The sequence below is a fragment of the Aethalodelphis obliquidens genome, unplaced genomic scaffold (genome assembly GCF_003676395.1).
Source record: "Aethalodelphis obliquidens isolate GAN/ISIS:26980383/991018 unplaced genomic scaffold, ASM367639v1 scaffold6, whole genome shotgun sequence".
NCBI lineage: Eukaryota > Metazoa > Chordata > Mammalia > Artiodactyla > Delphinidae > Aethalodelphis > Aethalodelphis obliquidens.
In genome coordinates this window covers 26,952,944-26,968,428 of record NW_020837950.1, presented here as the reverse complement: position 1 = coordinate 26,968,428, position 15,485 = coordinate 26,952,944, and the positions used below count along the sequence as shown (strand labels likewise).

The 15,485-nt window shown below is 41.4% G+C and overlaps 1 protein-coding gene and 1 non-coding gene across 3 annotated transcripts in view; one reads left to right on the top strand and one right to left on the bottom strand.

Moving 5' to 3' along the window:
- ADGRA3 (adhesion G protein-coupled receptor A3) overlaps positions 1–15,485 on the bottom strand; it is a 118,493-nt gene that overhangs the window by 67,987 nt on the left and 35,021 nt on the right. For both annotated transcript variants that reach the window (XM_027103239.1, XM_027103237.1), the window contains exons 3-4: positions 4,168–4,239; positions 16–87 (exon numbers count right to left, since the gene is read on the bottom strand). In XM_027103239.1, coding sequence (XP_026959040.1) covers positions 16–87; positions 4,168–4,239 — 144 coding nt within the window. The remainder of the gene's footprint in view (positions 1–15; positions 88–4,167; positions 4,240–15,485) is intronic.
- On the top strand, positions 6,199–6,324 carry LOC113619343 (U6atac minor spliceosomal RNA). Its single transcript, XR_003432369.1, has one exon. It is a non-coding gene; the product is annotated as a U6atac minor spliceosomal RNA (small nuclear RNA).

The following is a 15,485-nucleotide window of genomic DNA, read 5'->3' as shown; positions in this document are numbered from 1 at the left end:
GAAAGAGGTACTTACAGCCTAACGAGATTGGTGAGTCCTCGGAATATGTCTGCATTCAGACACCCTATTCGATTGTTTGTCAGATCCCTAGAGAGAAAGGGAAAAAGTGTCTTCAATTAGTTCTCTTGGTTAATGAAGGTTTCATACATTCGATATTCAAGAATGGCACCCAGGTATCACACAAGTCCTATCTCTTAAGCATCTATCTATCTCTTAAGCATCTCTGTGCAGCACTATCTCAAGTGCAGCACTGAGAGAAGAAATAATCCTTGCTTTCACTTACTTCTGGCACATACAGGCTAAACGCTGTTTAATTACAGTGCCCTTGATATTTCAAGCATTTACTCCTGTCAAATGACTCAAGATAAAACCGAAGTAGTAAAAATGAGACTCCATCTTATTGTCTGTGATGATCTACACAGCTAATCATGCTAGGTTAAGTTAGGGAACAGAGCCTGATCTCAGGCAACATCCAACGGACAATGGGTAAAAGGGCAAATTACCAAAATGCTGAAACTTTTATTTCCTCAAGAACATCTGAAACTTAATGCTTTCTAATTTCATTCCTTAAATACTCAGAAGTTTTGACTGTAATGAAAAAAACAACTGAGTTAGCTTTTACTTTACAGATCTGTCATTTATGCTCCAAGTCAAATTACTTTATAACTGTATCTAGGTAACGGCCCATTTTTTCCAGTCACTCCTAACTTCTTACATTTCCTATCAAATGTTACTTTCTATCCATTTTTTTCTTCTCCTCAAGCCATGAAACTTTTTTCCTTTTAACTGTGTGATAATTTTAGTAAGTATTTTGTTCTATCTTTCTACACTATTTTTCTTCACACCAAGCACAGTGAATACAATTTTACATTTCAATCAGATTACATTTTAATTGGGAGGTAACTGACAATTTCTTCAAATGAGACAGCATGGCTTGCAACATTTTCCATCAGTGGATTTAGTATGAAAGCCCTAAAACAATTAATCTTAATTTTTCTCGGTTGTTAGATTTGAAATTATTGATCATTCTGAATTTCAATAAAAGAACTAAAACAAACTTTCTAAACCGAATTTTAAAAATATTTTTATCATATTTTCTTCAATGCCCATATTATTCTCTGTAATAGAAAAGCATATATTCTTTGAATTTCACTCTGAGTTACTCTTTAAAGACTTGTACCACCCATTTCTAAATTAAAACTGATTCTAAATTGTATACCTGGTAATGGGGAAAAAAATGTATTAGTCCGAGAGAAATTACAAAGACTTTGCATTTGAATCCGGTACCTACTCATTAACTTTTTCCTCTAGATATTTCAAAAGCTAGTTTAGGTAATCCTGGTTTCCAAAAATTTCATAGCACTGCCTTCCCTTTCTTATGGAAACTTTTGATTAAAAAAAAAAAATCTTAAGCAATGAAAGTCTTTATCTGCATTCGCTGTGCTCCAGCTCCTCAGAATATTAACGCTAAGTATTTTTAATCGTGTGGGACTTTTTTAAAATTCCAGCTGATTTTCCTCTATTTCTGGGCTTTACTGTTTAAGAAAATTAGGCATCATCTTGTGAAGTGTTGCTTAAACAAGCATTTCTGTGCTCTATTCATTATCTTGTCTCAATTCTGAGCTTTAAATGGTGCAACTACCACTGATTCTTTGGGAAACAATTTCATTATAGCTATACCTATTTAAAATGGAATTTAGGTATTGGTAATGGGTTTTAATTTGAATTGAGAATCAGCTTGAATTTGTTGATAAAGCAAAGGAGAAACTGAATGGGTCTAGGTTTTACCTACTTCTGGTAGTTTACTCTTCAGAAAGCCACTTAATCTTCCTGATCCAAATTATCTATAAAATAAAGGCAAAGGCATGGGACACTTACAAAAATACTTTACATGTGGCTGCCGAGTGAGATGCACAATTGAAATGAATGAATGATTGAAGGCCTCATAAGAAAAACTGCCTATAACCTAGAAGCAACTAGCAGAATATCTTTATATCTCATTGAGTTTATGTATAGGACTCTCTCAGCTTACAAGCTGTATACCATAAGTTCAATTACAAGTTAGCTGTTTGGAATTAAGAATGAATTTTCTATGGGAAGAACATTATAAATGACAATTACCTCCCTAGGCAAGAACACAAGAGACTACTTAATGTGTAATGCAATGAAAAAATGCTAAGGCAACATCTGGGACAATAATAGTAATTAAGTGCTACTGAACAAGAATTATATTTATTTTGGATAGCAGTACTTGAAAAATTATTTACTGAAGGATAAAGAACTGGATGGAGAACCTAAGATATTCTACAGTATCCTTGAAACATCCTGATGAACCTGCTTTTTATTAACAGTCAAGTTTCATTCAATCTCTACCTTGACATGGAGATATTATCAGTATTAATCTCCCTATTACCAGAAAACAGAACACAGTGGTGTGGATCACAGAAGGAGAAAATGAGTGGACTTGTCTGGCCATATGATGCCACACTCCTCCCTCCTTTTGGAAAAACAAGTTGGAAGGAAAAATATTCTAGAAGTTCTCTAACTTCAGCATCAAAATCACTAGGAGGGACTGTGGAAACAAAGGTGGTTTAGCCTCAGCCCCAGAGTTTGATAGGATAGGTCTAGCACCTACACTCCTGTTCCCCACATGAGGACTCACATTCCATCCAAACATGATGTCAGTTTGCCCCAGTAAGAAACAAGAAAATGACTCATTGTTATACATCAAACTCAGTTAGCTGCTGGCCCTCCACTTCCTAATGACTGTTTCTGGAGATGCACGTAGCCTACTGATGGCCGTGTTCCGTGCCCCTGCCTGTGTCAGTATGGCTGAGTCCTAACAGCTTCAAAGACTCTTAGCAGCTGAACTCCAGCTACTGCTCCATCTCTCCGGAAGTATATTCCAATTCCATATTCAGGCTCTTGGTTGGTATATAACGATTCCACTGAACTGCAAACCTTCCAAGCAGTTCCTGAGTTCCCTTTGTATCTCTAGAGCCTGGCTCACTACTGGGCACACAGGATAGAATCAATGAATTTTTTTGTAACTGAATTGATGCTGATCTCTGTCTTCCCACTTCGATTACATTGCTATACCTGGTTGATACATTACTTTTACTGAACTCTAAACCCAGCTTGATCCACTGCAACTCTGACGCCACAAATCTCATCACATCCAACTCCACAATGAAAAAGTTCTGCCAGTCCCTACTGTCTAACAAATAGATTCGAAATTCTTCAACGTGGCAGGAAAGCATCAAAAGCCTAGTTCCCCCCTGACCAGCTTATCTCCCAACGTTTTTTCCCCCTTTCTACTTGAAGCTCTGGCCGAAGGACATGTTCTTTCACACCTATGTCCACTCTGCTTAGGATGCTCGTTCTGTTATTCTTCAATATGTATTCACCCCTCAGGGGCAAGGTCAAATATAACAGCTGGCCGCTCTCAAGGCAGGTCATTCCCCTCTAAGGTGGTCCCCCTCCTTTCCCTGGCAGACTACTATCATTATTATTTAGGATGTGTTTGCATCATCTATTTGCCCCCAAGAGTCTGTGTGCTCTTCCAGAGAAGTCAGAGCATAAGTAAGTAGCCCACACTTAATAAATACATTTAGAAGGAATAAAGGGTGGTGGGACAGTCCACATGGCTTGAGCACAGGGTGACCTCTCAAATATGAGCATGTTCACACAGCAACCGTGACATGAGCACAGTAAGGGGAGCAGGGGTGTTTAGCTTCAGAAATAATAAAAACTGGTCTTTAGGTTTTGAAATGATAATACATAGAGAAAATATATGGAAAAATGGCAAGATTTTAAATCATTAATAGAAAGGGGCCTCAATTTTTAGGGCATTTACAAGAGACTGTTTAAACGTATTCATAACCTGAAAATCATCTACAGATTATGGCAGCTGGCAAAGCCAACCATCATGATTTCATTACCGTAAGAGGGATGCAACCATCTATCACCAAACAAATCATATTACTGTAAAAATAAACTGCCTTCTAAGCTACTTACATTAAACACTCTGTTTCTCTATCTGGGACCTGGCTAGATGAACTTCTAAAAATTATTAAAAAGCCACTTTTTTATCGTGTTAAAGTTTAAAGTAGGTTAACAGTTACTTATAACGGTTCAAATTCATAAGTCAGCAATTCAAACACTTACAATCGTTTTAGCGATGACAGTCCCCAAAAGGCACCTGGATCTATACTACTAATAAGATTGTTTCGGAGGTCCCTGTTAAAAATAAAATAAAAGTTATTTATATCTTGACACTGCAGGAAATATTTAGGCACACTGCACCTATCTGTTATACAGAAAACAACAGTAACAATAATAATAATGGGAGGAAACTGAAGCCAAAAAGGTTAGGCCAAAGTCATCCCAGCAGTAGAGCCAGAATTCAAAATCAAGAAATCTGTTTCTGAAGCCATTTGTTTTGGTCAATATAAGAATAAAGGTATATGTCAAAAAGATATGTGTCCTAATATTATTCCAATTCAACGTTATGACTAAACTACAATCTTACACATTATTTCTACAATCTCTTCCTTAGTATGCTACATTTCAGTTATCAAAATAAATCAGACTATATTTGTCACAAGCATAATTAAATTTTTTAAACCATTTTCAAAAACATACACTCTAAAATTCATGGCATTTGCTTATTCATATTTTTTCCTCCCCAGGCTTCTATGGCTAGGTTCTCTATAAAACAACATGTTCATTCACAAAATACAGCTCAAAGCAATGATCCACCAGCTCCCTATACAATGGCATCTGATAGCAGTCACAACTGACAGCAGTCCCCTGCTTATCCATGGGGGATACATTCCAAGACCCCCAGTGGATGCCTCAAACTGAAAATAGTACCAAACCCTACATATACTGTTTTTTTCCCTATACATACCTATGGTAAAGTTTAATTTATAAATTAGGCACAGTAAGAGATCAACAATAGAACAATTATAACAATATATTGTAATAAAAGTTATATAAAATTGGTCTCTCTCTCAAAGTATCTTATTATATAAATGTATTGTCTTCTCCATCTTAACTAAGGGTTTAACACACACTGTGGCCATAACTTTTGCCAAGTGAGGTATGACGACAAAACTAGTACAAATTTTCTTCCTTTTTCAAAATTTCACGGAGAGAAGATTCATTCTTACCATGAATCTAATCAACCTCAGCATACAATTTTTTTCCTCTCCTTATTCAAGTCAAGAACTTTCACCTTCCACCTAAGGTGCTTCACTTAAAGGAAGCACCTTACAGCTTCTCTTAACACATCCAAACTGTCAGCATCAGTATTCTCATGCTTTGGGGACACTATTAAGTAAACCAAGGGTGACTTGAACACAAGCACTGTGAAACCTCAACAGTGGATCTGATACCCGGGACAGCTACTAAGTGACTCGTGGGCAGGATATGCTGGACAAAAGGTTGATTCACATCCTGGGTGGGATGGCGCAAGATTTCATCACGCTACTCGGAAGAGTGTGTAATTTAAAACGTAGGCATTGTTTATTTCTGGAATTTTCTGTTTAATATTCTCTGACTGTGGTTGACCATAGGTAAATGAAACCACGCACAGCAGAGCCTCGGATGGGGTGGGGTGTCTTTTGTATCCCCGTTCTTCTCCAGTGCTCGGCTCTTCCATGCCAGCACACTACCACTGGGGGCACCAGTGAGCGTCACAGCCAGATCCCTCCTCCAAGGTGGATGTGGACCACCCGCTAAGGCGCTGCTGTCCTCTGGGTGCCTGGGCTCTGCTGAGACTCCCCAGTTGCCCCACACAAGTGTCCAGCTAACCTCTGTAGAGAGCTGACCATCAGCCACAGGAGTGCTGAGAAGCAGAACAGTAGCCCACTTCCCACATGCCTGCCAGTGGCTGGCCCACAGTTCAACTCTGCTAGACACCCGAGGTAGGCCCATTCATCAGGACTCACTCATAACCTTGCCCAATGGAGGCCTGAGTGGCCTCTGGTCATCTCTCAGAATGCCTCAGGTCAGACTGTGAACAGAAACTCCAATTTCTCTTCTTCTGGGAGTCTTTCTGGAACAATGGCAACACTGCCTCCTCCGTGTGTGAGCTTCTGACGCCAATCCTCGTAATTATCCATCACTGTCTTCATAATTATTCAGCTTAGGGATACACATGGAGTTGGTGAAACAATACAGAAATGCAGAGCAGTGTTGTGTGAAAGGAGAGGAGGTTAGCACTCCCCTTGACAAGGATGGAAGAGGCCTTCGGGCCTGACAACATGCATACGGTTAAGGCATTGCCACCTACTTCGTGGCATCTAACCACTGTTTTTGTCATACAGAGTGAAGTAAGTCAGAAAGAGAAGAACAAATACCGTATGCTAACACATATATACAGAATCTTAAAAAAAAAAAAAGGTTCTGAAGAACCTAGCGGCAAGACAGGAATAAAGACACAGATGTAGAGAATGGACTTGAGGACACGGGGAGGGGGAAGGGTAAGCCGGGACAAAGTGAGAGAGTGGCATGGACATATATACACTACCAAATGTAAAATAGATAGCTAGTGGGAAGCAGCCACATAGCACAGGGAGATCAGCTAGGTGCTTTGTGACCACCTAGAGGGGTGGGATATGGAGGGTGGGAGGGAGACGCAAGAGGGAGGAGCTATGGGGACATATGTATATGTATAGCTGATTCACTTTGTTATAAAGCAGAAACTAACACACCATTGTAAAGCAATTATACCCCAATAAAGATGTTAAAAAAAAAGAAATGCAGAGCAAAGCGCAATGCAAACCCAGGGTGGCAGGTACCTCCCCGGGTACCTCACTTAAGTTGAGAATTAAAAGGCCTTTCTGAAAGTAGTTCCTAAACCACGGGTGCCGCCTGTTATCACAACACTGAGGTGATGTGTCTCAGGATCTTTTATAATTATTGCCCCATCATGGCCATTCTAGCCTGTGAGAAGCAGCCTAAATTCTCAATAGAAAATCCTCAGTTTGCTTTCTCAAGCATCCAACTTGTCTACTTGTGCTTAAGAAAAGGACACTGAGGAAGGCTGACTGCAGTGAGCACAGATCCACATGTTTCCTCCCAGTAATGAGGGAGGCACATTCAATTTTACTGACACCAGCTAATGAAAACTAACCATTGTATGGCCTGCTTCATAACTTGCTATTTTTTTTCTAATGGCTCATTCTAACTACATCTAACTAATACAGACAAGCTACAGAGTTAGGGCTGGTTTCTGGACAGGTTTCCTGGCAATTTCACAAAAGCATCCTGAGGAAACTGGCCCTCTGGCCCTCACAGTGCTGGTAAGTCACTGCTGTAAACCCAGCATTCTCGATGAGCCATCAACCACGGCTTCCAGCACTATCCATGCTGTTTCATACAGGGTGACAGAGGCTGACCAGAAATTCTCGAGAACTCTCCTCTGGAAGCACAACCACAAACAGTGACTCCTGTGCACGTAAACGTCATACCCACCAGCAAACCCTGTCCTGCCTTTTCCGTGTCTCACTCCCACCCTAACACATCATTCTTCCCTAGCTGGACACAGAATTGCAATTGCACTCCCGATCCTCCAAATCAGAGCCAGGTTCTTCTAAATAAAACTGAACCCTCGGGTACCTTGAAATTCTTTAAATAAAGGAAATGACTATTAAACATAGTATAAAATCTATGCTCTGGTTATCATTACTAAATTAGTATTTCATTGACCCAAACTCAGATTTTATGTTCCACAAAGATGGGGCCTTTGGGAGGTGAACAGGTCATTAGAGCAGGGACTTCATGAATGAGGTTAACGCCTTCGTAAAAGAGACCCAGAGAGCTCCCGCATGCCCTTCCGCCAGTTGAGTGAGGCTGCAGCAAAAAGACAGCCAACTAGGAAGTGGGCCCTCACCAGACACCGAATCTGCTGGTGCCCTGATCTTGGACTTCCCAGCCTCCAGGACTGTGAGAAATAAAGTTTTGTTGTCGATAAGCCACCCAGCTTATGGTATCTTATTACAGCAGCCAGAATGAGCTTAGACAGATGATAAGTGGATGAAAAAGTAAACCATGGCTGAGAAACAGAATTACATTACCTGACCTTAATGATAAAAATCTTTTTAGTAAGAGTTAGCCACAGAATTATTAGGATATTCATAGTCAGACAATGTAGAGACCGCTGCATCTCATTCATAACCACTTACATTTCTCAATAAAGGTAGAGGGTCATGATGCAATTGACCTTCAAATAATTCAGAAAACGTGTACATGTAGGCATGTTCCAATATAAAGGGAAAAACTAATGGCATGTTGTTACTAATTACTGGGTAAGTAAATTTTTGATATGGGAGATTACTATAGGAGATTATTCTTTCAATGTTTCTGTATGTTGAAAATTTTAATTAAAAAGTTGGGAACAAAAATATTTTTAAGTCCCAGGAATTACAACGAATCATCAGGCCCAACTTATTAGTTCCCATCTCCCCTCCCCAACCAACCCCAATCCTACACCTCAAAGAGATAAGATGATTTTAGGAGAAAATTCAATCAATATGTTTTTGACCTATATTACACAAGCAAAAAAGTGCTGCAAAAAGAAATATATAATGTCAGTTCCATTTTTTCAAAACATGTTTCCCTTTTCAGATTTTAAATAGTATCTACAACAGGAAGTGATTTAGATAAAGCAGTACATAAGTCTGTGGTCAGTGATGTACTGCATGTGTTTCTACAAAATATCTCTCATGAATAACAGAGGACTATAATATGATTTAAACATAAACTTTTTCTTCAATAATAAAGAATCCTAGACACATTATATAATATTTAATAATAGCCATATTAATCAGGTATTGCCAAAAGATATTTATAGTCAGATTCTTTAACATCTCCCACTACCCTTCACCAACCCACAGCTTCCCTAGTGAACACGAGTCTAACTTTAGGATCTATGGCTAAATCTGAATATGCTGCATCATTAAAATATAAATGAAAAGGCGCACAAGAATTGCTTAAACAAAATTAAAGGAATATCTTAACTGTTGTTAAAAGAGCTAAGTCCTTTAGGAAAGAATGCACGGTGTATCAGATAAGATGCTTTTTAGCTGCAAGTATCAGAAACCTTTACTTCAAAAGGCTTTAACAATAAAACAATAATTCTCACGGGGCTTCCCTGGTGGCACAGTGGTTGAGGGTCTGCCTGCCGATGCAGGGGACACAGGTTCGTGCCCCGGTCCAGGAAGATCCCACATGCCGCAGAGCGGCTGGGCCCATGAGCCATGGCCGCTGAGCCTGCGCGTCCAGAGCCTGTGCTCCGCAACAGGAGAGGCCACAACAGTGAGAGGCCCGCGTACCGCCAAAACAATAATAATAAATAAATAATAAAATAAAATAATTCTCAGGCATTACAAGAAATCAACAAGTAAAGCAGCTTAAATGGGTGGTTCCATCCATCTCTCAGATCCACCCTTCTCAGAATGCCAAGTTTGCCTCCAGGCTGACCCTTAATCAGGGTGTGACATCCAGGTCCAGAAATCACCTCCAAGCACAGAGTCATGAAAAAGAATGGACACTCTCCTTTTATCTTCTTAGGAGCCAAGAAATCTTCCTCCAAGCCTCACAGTTAACTACTCTTCATCTCTTATTGGCAATGCCTCTATCAACCCCTAGAGAAAGAGATGCTGTGGTGACCTAGAGCCATCATTTGGTGTGGAACGAAGGCTGGAAAGTCAAACACATTGGCCACTAAGCAATTCTAGAGTCAGGAATTAAGAGTATATAGGGGAGGTGTGTCACTAAATACTGGCAAATATATAACACAACCCAAGAATAACAATAAAAAATGAAGAGGGAGGTGGGAGAGAGGAAGGATAAATGGGTCGATGGATGAATTGATGGACAAGGTTAGAGACTGTAAACCACGTTTGGTTCCCTTGAGCAATGCCTAAGACACAGTAGTCTCAAAGGCTCTCTGTTCAATAAAGGATCCTCACCTTATTTATCTGATCAGCAACAACTGAGGCTTGACCCACACCCACCTCTCACTCCTCACACACTATACTTTCTCTGAGGCAATCTCATCACTACCTTGTCTCTAGACTCAAATTTGTATCTCTAGCCCAAACTTACCACTCCTGTGAGTTCCCTATCACATACACAGCTATCTAACTCAACATCTACATCTGGACATCTCACAGCCACCTCAAAAATCAGCATAGCCCAAGTTCAATGCCGTATCAGAAACCCTAATCTGTGCTTTATCGAGCCCCCCAAGTGATTCTGATGCACATCAAGTTGGATAACCACCAATCCAGGCTAGGGCACTGGTCTCTAAACAGAGATTATGGGCTTTAAATTATCTTAGATTTAACACAGCTCCCTACTTCCCCCTTATCCTCACCCCTCATCCCAGCAGTCAGAGCATCTTCTGCTCACCGTGGCTCAGAGTAAAAGCCAAGGTCCTTACAATGACCTACAGGGCCCTCTACAATCTACCCCTCACCCCTCACACCTCTCTGGCCTCACTCAGCTCTCCTTGCTGTTCCTCAAACAAAAGCAGCATGCTTCACAGCACAGCCTTTGCACCTACTATCCCTCTGCCTGTAACGTTCTTTCCCCAGGTGACTCAAGGCTCAATCATTTGTGCTAAGCCCCTGCACTATCACCATGCAAAACTCGCATACACACACAGTGCTGACACACCCAAACTCCACTCCATGTTTTCTTTACTCATAGTACGTCATCCCTCAGTTCCAGAACCCCCACAAATACCAAAACACAGATGCTCAAGTCCTTTGTATAAAACGGCATAGTACAGTGGGTCCTCCATACCCATGGAAGGTGGAACCCTGGGCAGGGTGGGGAGCCGGGCAACTGTACTTATGCTATAAAGCTGCTTGCTATGTTTACTATTCTGTTTCTCCCCACTGCAGCAGAAGCTCCATGAAGACAGGACCTTTGCTGTGTTCACTAATGAACTGCAAGCCTAGGACAGTGTGGGCTATTAATAAATATCTGTTGAGGGCTTCCCTGGTGGCGCAGTGGTTGAGAGTCCACCTGCTGATGCAGGGGACACGGGTTCGTGCCCAGGTCCGGGAAGATCCCACATGCCGCGGAGCGGCTGGGCCCGTGAGCCATGGCCGCTGAGCCTGCGCGTCCGGAGCCTGTGCTCCGCAACGGGAGAGGCCACAACAGTGAGAGGCCCGCGTACCACAAAAGAAAAATAATAATAAAAATAAATAAATAAATATCTGTTGAACAATTTTAAATTAGCTACTCAGAAAAGACTTAATAATGGTTGAGGCAATATTTGTACCAAGCATTGATATTAGGCCAGTTACCCTTTTACTTAACATGATATAATAAATCTACATCAGTTATCCACTGAACGCACTTTTAAAAAAATGCAAATTAATCCTTAAAAAAGGCAGACCATAACCTAGTTTCTAAGATGTCATAAAGATTTAGGTATTATGTCCTAAAAATAAAAACCTCAAACCATAAATTAAAGAAAAACTCAATCCAAATATTCCTACTTAAAAAGAAAAAGAAAAGCACACACACTCTGCTACTTTCTTATAAGGGACAAAAACAAATATTGGGTTGGCCAAAAGGTTCGTTCCGTTTTTCCGTAAGATGGCTCCAGTAGCGCTTAGTTGTCTTTAACTTCATTCGAAACAATTTGTTAGATTGCATTGTGACAGCTGTCATTATCAGCATGCGTTTAAAAAAAAACACTTATTGGGCTTCCCTGGTGGCGCAGTGGTTGAGAGTCCCCCTGCCGATGCAGGGGACGCGGGTTCGTGCCCCGGTCCGGGAAGATCCCACATGCCGCGGCGCGGCTGGGCCCGTGAGTCATGGCCGCTGAGCCTGCGCGTCCGGAGCCTGTGCTCCGTAACGGGAGAGGCCACAACAGTGAGAGGCCCGCGTACCGCAAAAAAACAAAAAAAAAAAAAATCAAAATTCGTGAATTTTTGTGTAGCCATTTTAATATTGAAGATGGAAGAGAAAGCAACATTTTCGGCATACTGTTTTATTATTTCAAGAAAGGTAAAAACGCAACTGAAACACAAAAAAAGATTTGTGCAGTGTATGGAGATGGTGCTGTGACTGATCAAACATGTCCAAAGTGGTTTGCAAAGTTTCGTGCTGTAGATTTCTCTCTGGACGATGCTCCATGGTCAGGTAGACCAGTTGAAGTTGACAGCGATCAAACTGAGACATTAATTGAGAACAATCAACGTTATACCATGCAGGAGATAGCTGACATACTCAAAATATCCAAATCATGTGTGGAAAATCATTTGCACCAGCCTGGTTATGTTAATCGATTTGATGTTTGGGGTCCACATAAGTTAAGCGAAAAAGACCTTCTTGAGCATATTTCCACATGCGATTCTCTACTTAAATGTAATGAAAACGTTCCATTTTTAAAACCAATGGTGACGGGCGATGAAAAGTGGATATTGTACAATAATGTGGAACGGAAGAGGTCGTGGGGCAAGCGAAATGAACCACCACCAACCACACCAAAGGCCGGTCTTCATCCAAAGAAGGTGATGTTGTGTATATGGTGGGATTGGAAGGGAGTCCTCTATGATGAGCTCCTTCCAGAAAACCAAACAATTAATTCCAACAAGTACTGCTCCCAATTAGGCCAACTGAAAGTAGCACTCGACGAAAAGCATCTGGAATTCGTCAACAGAAAACGCATAATCTTCCATGAGGATAACACAAGACCGCATGTTTCTTTGATGACCAGGCAAAAACTGTTACAGCTTGGCTGGGAAGTTCTGATTCATCCGCCATATTCACCAGACATTGCATCTTTGGATTTCCATTTATTTTGGTCTTTACAAAATTCTCTTAATGGAAAAAATTCCAATTCCCTGGAAGACTGTAAAAGGGACCTTGAACAGTTCTTTGCTCAAAAAGATAAAAAGTTTTGGGAAGATGGAATTATGAAGTTGCCTGAAAAATGGCAGAAAGTAGTGGAACAAAACAGTGAATACACTGTTCAATAAAGTTCTTGGTGAAAATGAAAAATGTGTCTTTTAGTTTTACTTTAAAACCGAAGGAACTTTTTGGCCAACCCAATACGAATGATGGAAAACAAGCAACCTCCCAAATGAAAACCAAACGTTTAGAAGAACAAAGTGGTAAGCCTAAAGAAAAAGGATCCATTCTAGATGGAGTCTGTAGGAGTGTGTCCACCTGCACCTGTTTTACTTTGTGGCACACTTAATACATCCAAAGAAAGAAAAACAGAAGATTAATCCTCTTAAGGAGTCCATTCTTCATCCCAAAAGAACTGCCAGGAGAGCTTGCCTTGCAGGTTTACTCGATCTCTGGGGCTTAGCTGCTAGCTAGCTCAACCCACCCAGCCCTGTTATTCTACCCTACGTGCCCTACCCCACACTACTAAGCCTATCCCTTATTCTGCATGGCTTGGCTACAGTAATTTTAAGGCCAGAGCTTTAAAGTTTGGGCCCTAGGCTGAATAATTTCTTGACCTATCACTTGCTTTCTACACCAAATCCTTTTCTGCCATATTTTTAAGTTGTCTGATTTGTTTGTTCTCACTTTCAGGAGTCTCTAACTAGCCAAAGCAGCTGCAAACATTTGGCTGGCTATGTCTCTCAGGCAGAATTCTCCCAGGCAGCGTGTCAGTGCAAGTGGCTTTATTCGGGAAGGGACCTCAGCACACACTAACAGGAAAGTGGGGAAGTGAGCCCAGAAAGAGAAGAGAACCAATAAAGGGGGCATTGTTGAGGCGATCTCTGCTGTGCTCAACTGATACTCAGGCCCCTGGGCACCTGTGGAAGGCAGCCTAGAACACACACAGGGTCGTTCCTCTTGGAGTGGTTACCCACCATCTGCTTTCAGTCACTGTTTGAGGGTTGCTGAGGCAGGGGTGGGAGAGTGGGGCAGCTTTCATTCCAGCAATGGAGCAAAGAAAGCTCTCAGGTTTTGCATTTGGAAGACTTAGGGAGAGACACTGAAGGGCGAGTGTTGAAGGAATAAAGTCCGCTACAGTGTTTTCAGGTGATTTTGAAAATTCTGAAAATGATGTCATTATACAAACATCAAGTCATTTATTTGGCTAGCTATGTCTTAAGTTGGATTCCCCCAAAGCAGCTCAGGACACTTCTAAAGCACTTCCTGGCAAAACAGCAGGCTGCTGTAGAAAGAACACTCTCTCTCTCTCTGCTAACAAACCCCAGTGGCTATTCTGCTGCTCCCCTGGGAAACTCTAACAGAGGGTCCTAGCCCATATGCCTCAACGGCCACACGACCAGTTCTCCTGCTCTACATCATGCTGGATCCTGCGAAATTGGGATTTTGCTTCCCCAGGAAAGAAGCCTCAGATGCCCCTTGCCCTTGGATCCAGAACCTTATATTGGTTTCATGTGATCTTTTTCCCTCCCTCCCCTCATCCCAGGTAGGGACGGGGAGACAAGCAAAGACAGAGCCCTTTCCTGGGGACCCACCAACATGTAAGCTCTTTCTACACTCCCTCTAACTCTCCGGTTAGCCCAGGGAAGGTGTATTGAGGTGAAGAGGAATTTTCTTTCTTTCTTTTTTTTTTAAATCTGTTTCAAACCTCTTTTTTACATTTAGGGTAGGACTTCAGGAACTCACTGGTCAAAAACTGAGTACTTTTTTCTGTTTTGTCATCCCTTCTCCTGAGGTAGAGTAATTAAGAAACAGGCAGGGAAAATACACATCTGTTAATCTATCAAAACGCTACATCATTGTCACAGGCTGAACTGTGTCCCCCCAACTGTCTTATATTTAAGTCATAACCTCCAGTATCTCAAAATGTGACTGTATCTGGAGACAGGGTCTTTAAAGAGGTAATTAAGTTAAAATGAGGTCACACAGGTGGGCCTTAATCCAATAGGACTGGTGTCCTTACAAGAAGGGGAGATTAGGACACAGACACACACACAGGGAAGACTTCGTGAAGACACCAGAGGAAAACAGATGGCAACTTATAAGCCAAGGAGAGAAGCCTGGAACAGATCCTTCTCTCATGGCCCTTAGAAAATACCACCTCTGCCAGGGCCTTGATCTTGAACTTCCAGCCCCCAGAACTGTGAGGAAACAAATGTTTGTTATTTAAGCCACCCAGTCTGGGGTACTTGTTACGGCAGCCCTAGCAAACCAGTACAGTGATTACACTCACAGAGATTTGTTTTGGGCTCTATTTCAGACACAAAGTCCTAAAGTCTCTGCAGTCCTGGAAGAGAAGCCACCTAGATACACTATTGATTGTGTAAGAGCCAGAAGCAAACTGGAGTCCACGAGAAGCATCTTACAGGGATGAAAATCACAGAAGGGTACAAGACATATTCTTTGGGTTCAGTCGCAGGATGAGGACAGCAGTGCAAAGGCACAGAGCAGGTTAGAAAGCTAGGTAACCAGGCAGAGAGGGAAAATGAGAAGCATTATGGAAACAGCAGAAAGTATGAATGAAGAGATTGTTCAAGGAGTTG